Source organism: Cicer arietinum, unplaced genomic scaffold (assembly GCF_000331145.2).
Source record: "Cicer arietinum cultivar CDC Frontier isolate Library 1 unplaced genomic scaffold, Cicar.CDCFrontier_v2.0 Ca_scaffold_5694_v2.0, whole genome shotgun sequence".
Classification (NCBI taxonomy): Eukaryota; Viridiplantae; Streptophyta; class Magnoliopsida; order Fabales; family Fabaceae; genus Cicer; species Cicer arietinum.
In genome coordinates, this window is record NW_027339341.1 from 1 (window position 1) to 5633 (window position 5633).

A 5633-nucleotide genomic window follows, 5' to 3' on the forward strand; every position below is an offset into this window, starting at 1 on the left:
GTTGTCTAGTTTATGTATATTAGCTGGAGAAGTGAATTAATGAACTTAATAAAGTCAGGGCTTAAATAATTTTGTAGTCGATAATATACAGTTTTTCTGTTTAGCCCCAAAAAAATTCTTGTTGACTTCAATTCATAAAACATAGAAAACTTTAATGTTCATCGTTGCATTGGTTTTAGTCCTTGCAATTCTTGTTTGTGTTAGAATCCGTTCCTACATACTCTCTATTCCAGGGACTAACATCAATATGATCTACATATTTTGGAGACTAATTCCAACATATGTACAGATATTACAAGGACTTAACCAAAACAAGGACAAAAAGCGACTTTTCCTTTTAGGGATTCAAACCAGGAATAATTTGTTATAGGGAGTAAAGCCAAAATTGGTGCATGTTACTGGGACTAAAAAGATATTTCACCCTATATAGTCAAATCTAGTGGCAACAGTAAAGAGCCATTACTTTAAATGCGATTAAGTATTTCACACCCAACTGACATGGGACTGACGCCTGCATCAGTGCTGTTAGGTTGGAACAAGTGGTCCATCCACAACTGAGGTGGACAAACTGGGATCTAAAATACCTATTGATGCAGGGCAGAAGATTGAAAGGAATATGCTATCACTCCAGTAAATGACTTAGAATCCACTTGGTAGATACATTGAATGCAAGGAATGTTTTTGAATCAATACGGATAATTGACAATATTAGTTGTAAAGTATCCCATATGATCACAATGAATAATGAAAGTTACAATAATACACAATTACATAGTTTTTCATGCTTGGCTGCTTGTTGTGAATTCGATTCCATGGGTAATGTTGTTTCTTTTTGCTAGGTTATACTCTAATTCAATTATTTGCTGGTTTTGTTTAGTTTCATGTTTATTTATGGAAACATGATATGTGGCCTTATTTCTTACTCATAAACACTGGTGTTCTAAGACGAAGATGCTGCCTATTTTTAACTTTGGAGGAGAAATGTTATATAGTTTTGTAGCAGCATATAATTTTGAGTTCACCATAAATGTACTCAGGTATGGACCATTCTGGATTTGCACTACATTAATATTTGTAGCAGCGTCTATTGGAACATTTGTGACATATATAGCACACAAGTTGAAGGATAAGGAATGGGACTATGACATAAATCTGGTGACTTGGTCTGCTGGTTTGTTTTATGGCTATGTTACCATCGTTCCTCTTTGCCTGTATGTAATCCTTAAATACTTCTCTGTACCGGCGGGACTTGTTCAACTATTCTGCCTATATGGATATTCCCTGTTTGTCTTTATTCCAGCTCTGGTAAGTCACTTCTCTTCAATTTTCTCCCTCTTATTTTAAAGAAGCATATAAAGTTTGACATCTTAACGGCATTATTATATTATTATATCCTGAAATGTGAAACCGTTTGTTTGGTGCAGTGTATGTCGATTGTTCCACTGGATATATTCAGATGGGTGGTTGCAGGTGTGGCAGGGCTCATGTCGGCAACATTTGTCGCACTTAACCTCCGGGCACATATCAAGTCGGCAGGCGAAAGGTGGTTCTTCATTGTTGCTGGCATTTTTCTGTTGCAGTTGGCACTATCTGTTGTATTAAAGATCTACCTCTTCACTGTATCAGTTTAAAAGAAAACTTTGAATGTGTGAATGAAATATATATAACGACGAAAAAGCTTTTTGGCCGTTTAGGTACTCATTATTACGGTTTAGTTGAAATATAATTCACAGATTAAACCTTTGTGTATTCATTCATTTGTGGCAATATAATGTGAGTAACCTGTGATTTTTTTTCATAACTAGAGTAGCACTCTGCATTTGTCGCTGACATAATAACTGAGGGCAACTTGGGCTTTTGTAGTTTTTTCAGTTAATATCTTGATGTTGGGGGTATTTTCTTTTGTTGATTGCGTTGCATGATTGAACTCGAGTCAAAGTTATGAAAGTTACAAATATTTTATAAACGGAAATGTTGTTTGTAGCGAACTGTATCTTCCTGACAAGTCATGAACCTACATGATTGGTCTATTTCGCCACTTTTCCTTCGTGAAGTTCTGACCACTCTTTTAAGAACTAAACATGTAATACTTCGTGAATATGCTATGCTTGTGCGTCGCGATATACAGCAGCGTTCTTTTAAAAATGATGTTTTGGAATGATTTGAGAAGATCACGAGCATAGCTTGGCTCTCAACTTCCATTATCTTCGTGAAGGAAGCAATTAGCACAATGAGTGAAACCTTTAGTACGATTTTTATCCCATAAAAATTTAAATTTAATTTAAACCAGATTGAAGTAAATTAAATTTAAACCATTATACGTCGCACTTTACAAACCAATGAATTTAATATGCTTTATTAAACAATTTTCAGATGCAGAAATCATATCTATCATCAGTGGGTCAAATTAACACGATAATATGCCTCCAGAACCTAACTAGAATTAGCATTGCATGGTAAAAAGTCAACACAATCTCAGAGAAGCATTTCATCGTGCTTAGTATTTACCAGAAAATTTGGCAATTATCATCGGTTCGTACTTCATCATATCTGATTTTAAATACAAGCTGAAATACAAATAGTGTAGTCTTGATTCGACATTAGATATGTGATAAGAGTTCATAAAATAATTGCCACACAAGTTTATGACTAAAATTGGGGTGGGGGTTGGGATTGGGAGGCCCACTCATGTGAGTTCTGCAAAGTAAGCAACATCAACACATGAAGAGCCCATCACCCCTCCATAAATTCTTGCACCAATTCATGGATGCGGCGACCGGCTCTCACCGCTCGCTTTGTTTTCCTTACTCATTAGTTTAAGGCAACTTTAAACGTTGCAATAACCTTCTCATTTATACACTTCATGTTGGCTTCTTAAAAACAATATAACCAATGTGGGACTTTAACTACATTATTACTAGCATTACAATAGCTCCATCTTCTCCTTCTTCTTCGTCACCACCAAACGTTGGAGTCATGCTCGTTCCTCTGGTTATGCTTCTATTCAATTTTATTTATGAGAAAACAAATGACATTTGCAAAATTGACTAAAATTCAACCAATATATGGACTTTGTAGGTTTGCTTAACTACTATGCTGTTGAATGAATTTTTCCGATTAGGCATGTATTTTTGGTCTACGAATAGATTTTAGTTTTAAATCATTAAGTATTGGATGCTATTTACGTGAAAAGGGAGGAAAGAAGATAAAAGTAAATTATAAATTATTTAAAATCTCTCACTTCATCTTAAACCATCATAAGTTTAGTTATAATTTATCTTGTATTTTAATGTGTATTTGGTGTTATAGAGGACTAATTACCATCACAAAGGATTTCCGTTATTATATTTAGTATTATTCCGTAAAAACATAAATAAATATATGATGTTTATTAACTCTCCAACCAAACTCCGTACTTAACACATAAATAAATAAATGTAAATATATATGTATTGCATACCCATGCAACGTTCAAAAAGAATTTAGGTTTTATGATTTATAAATTTGTGGTATTCTCGATATATAGTTTTGTGTCGGCGGGGTTGCTAATAGAGAACTTTGTCCCTAAAATTTTAACAATCATCCCAATTAATCTTTAATTTTTAAAGAGTTAGTAATTTTGTCCCCTAAAATTGTAGCTTCTTCCTATTTGATGGATACATGCTCCATTTGTATGAAATGCTTCTTATTCTATGCATGTTTGTGTAATTAATGAACTAATCCAATAAGCAATTTTGTTTAGTTCCATTTGAACTAATCATAAAACAGGATTACATGACAAGTCACAATGCACATTAACCAATTAAAGCAGCATAATCATTCTATTAGATAATATTATTATATGTAAAAATATTTCACTTGAGAAATTATAGATGAGTTAGACCCAAAACACCACACAAATTAATTTCTAATTAAGTTCACTTACACCACATTTACACAAGAGAAACAAAGTAATTAAACTATAGCTTAATTATCCATTATGAAAGCTTAAAACAAAAGCTAGAAAACACTACTCAATGTAGGTAATTGATGATTACAAGCATAAAAGCCATCAAAACAACAACATTAACATGCATAGAAGTAGTTGCAGCAGAGAAAGTTCCAGCAGTAGTATTTGTAGTAAGAACAAGAACCATCCAATCATCCTCAGAACCAAGTCCAACACCAGTGTACTTTGAATTGTTAAGAAACTTTGCATATATATCAGAATGAGTGTAATTAGAGAGCACAATAGTTGGTTCTAATTTGGACACACAAACAGGTAGAATGACACCATCTGTTGTTGTGTTAATATTGATGCCACATTTATCTATATGTTTTTGCATGTTTGAAATTCTTTGGTTTCCACCAGGACCAGAAACTGGATAGTATTGACTCACTTTTTCACACGGTGTGTCTTCAATTCCATTATCTTCGTGAAGGAAGCAATTAGCACAATGAGTGGAAACCTTTAGTTAGATTTTTATCCCATAAAAATTTAAATTTAATTTAAACATATTGAAGTAAATTAAATTTAAACCATTATACGTCGCACTTTACAAACCAATGAATTTAATATGCTTTATTAAACAATTTTCAGATGCAAGAAATCATATCTATCATCAGTGGGTCAAATTAACACGATAATTTGCCTCCAGAACCTAATTGGAACTAGCATTGCATGCTAAAAAGTCAACACAATCTCAAGTATTTCTACGTGCTTAGTATTTACACCAAATTTTGGAAATTATCCACCATAAATAACCGATGATTCGTATTTCGACTTTACCATATCTGATTTTAAATACAAGTTAGTCTTGATTGTTTTATTTTAAGCAGAGTGTACTCTTGATTCGACATTAAATATAATTAGAGTTCAATATAAAATAATTGCCATATAAGTATATGACTAAAATTTGGGTGTGGGTTAGGTTTGGGAGGCCCGCACATGTGGGTTCTGCAAAGTAAGCAGCATCAACACATGAAGAGCCCATCACCCCTCCATAAATTCTTGCACCAATATACGGATGCGGCGACCGGCTCTCACCGCTCGCTTTGTTTTCCTTACTCATTAGTTTAAGGCAACGATAATCGTAGCAATAACCTTCTTATTTATACACTACATGTTGGCTTCTTGAAAACAATATAACCGATGTGGGACTTTAACTACATTATTACTAGCATTATAATAGCTCCATCTTCTCCTTCTTCTTCGTCACCACCAAACGTCGGAGTCATGCTCGTTCCTCTGTTCATGTCGAACTGTGCGACTCATGTAGATTCATTTTCAAAACCTTTATCTGGTTCTGATGAACCCCAGCAGGGTGGTTGGCTTCGGAATTTTGCAGTTTTTTTTCCATCCAAATTTTATCATTCTGTTTTCACTCTAATTTATTACAGGCCGTTCCAGATCCACCATCTGTAACCGTCAAGTTCACCGGTACAACTCTTCATAACTTCATTTCCATTTTTGATTTTGTTAATCGGTTCATTTGAATAGATCAGTTTCCGTTGTTGGATTTTGATAGCTGGAAACTCCTCCATTTTCAATTGCTTGTGTTTTTGTTCCTAATTAAGTTTGCGTGAATTTCATTTGAATCTGTTATTTTTTAGACTCGGTTTTGTTGAATTGATTTCATAGAGAATATTTGATT

General features: G+C 33.9%; 2 protein-coding genes and 2 non-coding genes across 4 annotated transcripts; all 4 read right to left on the reverse strand.

Annotated features, from left to right (window-relative positions):
- Nucleotides 1-1052: 1052 nt before the first annotated feature.
- Nucleotides 1053-1714, reverse strand: LOC113785156 (uncharacterized). The gene is given in 2 exon segments (XM_027331466.2): nt 1053-1313; nt 1409-1714. Coding segments are annotated over 2 exon segments (288 nt in total). The 5' UTR covers nt 1568-1714; the 3' UTR covers nt 1053-1184.
- A 955-nt stretch (nt 1715-2669) lies between these two features.
- LOC113785157 (U12 minor spliceosomal RNA) lies at nt 2670-2825 on the reverse strand. The gene has a single exon (XR_003471280.1). It is a non-coding gene; the product is annotated as a U12 minor spliceosomal RNA (small nuclear RNA).
- A 1188-nt stretch (nt 2826-4013) lies between these two features.
- Nucleotides 4014-5051, reverse strand: LOC101497405 (uncharacterized GPI-anchored protein At3g06035-like). The gene is made up of 2 exons (XM_073364730.1): nt 4928-5051; nt 4014-4411 (listed from the first exon to the last, which is right to left on the reverse strand). Exons 1-2 carry the CDS (start codon nt 5049-5051, stop codon nt 4014-4016), a joined length of 522 nt encoding a protein of 173 aa, XP_073220831.1.
- On the reverse strand, nt 4914-5064 carry LOC113785158 (U12 minor spliceosomal RNA). The gene has a single exon (XR_003471281.1). It is a non-coding gene; the product is annotated as a U12 minor spliceosomal RNA (small nuclear RNA).
- Nucleotides 5065-5633: the final 569 nt, after the last annotated feature.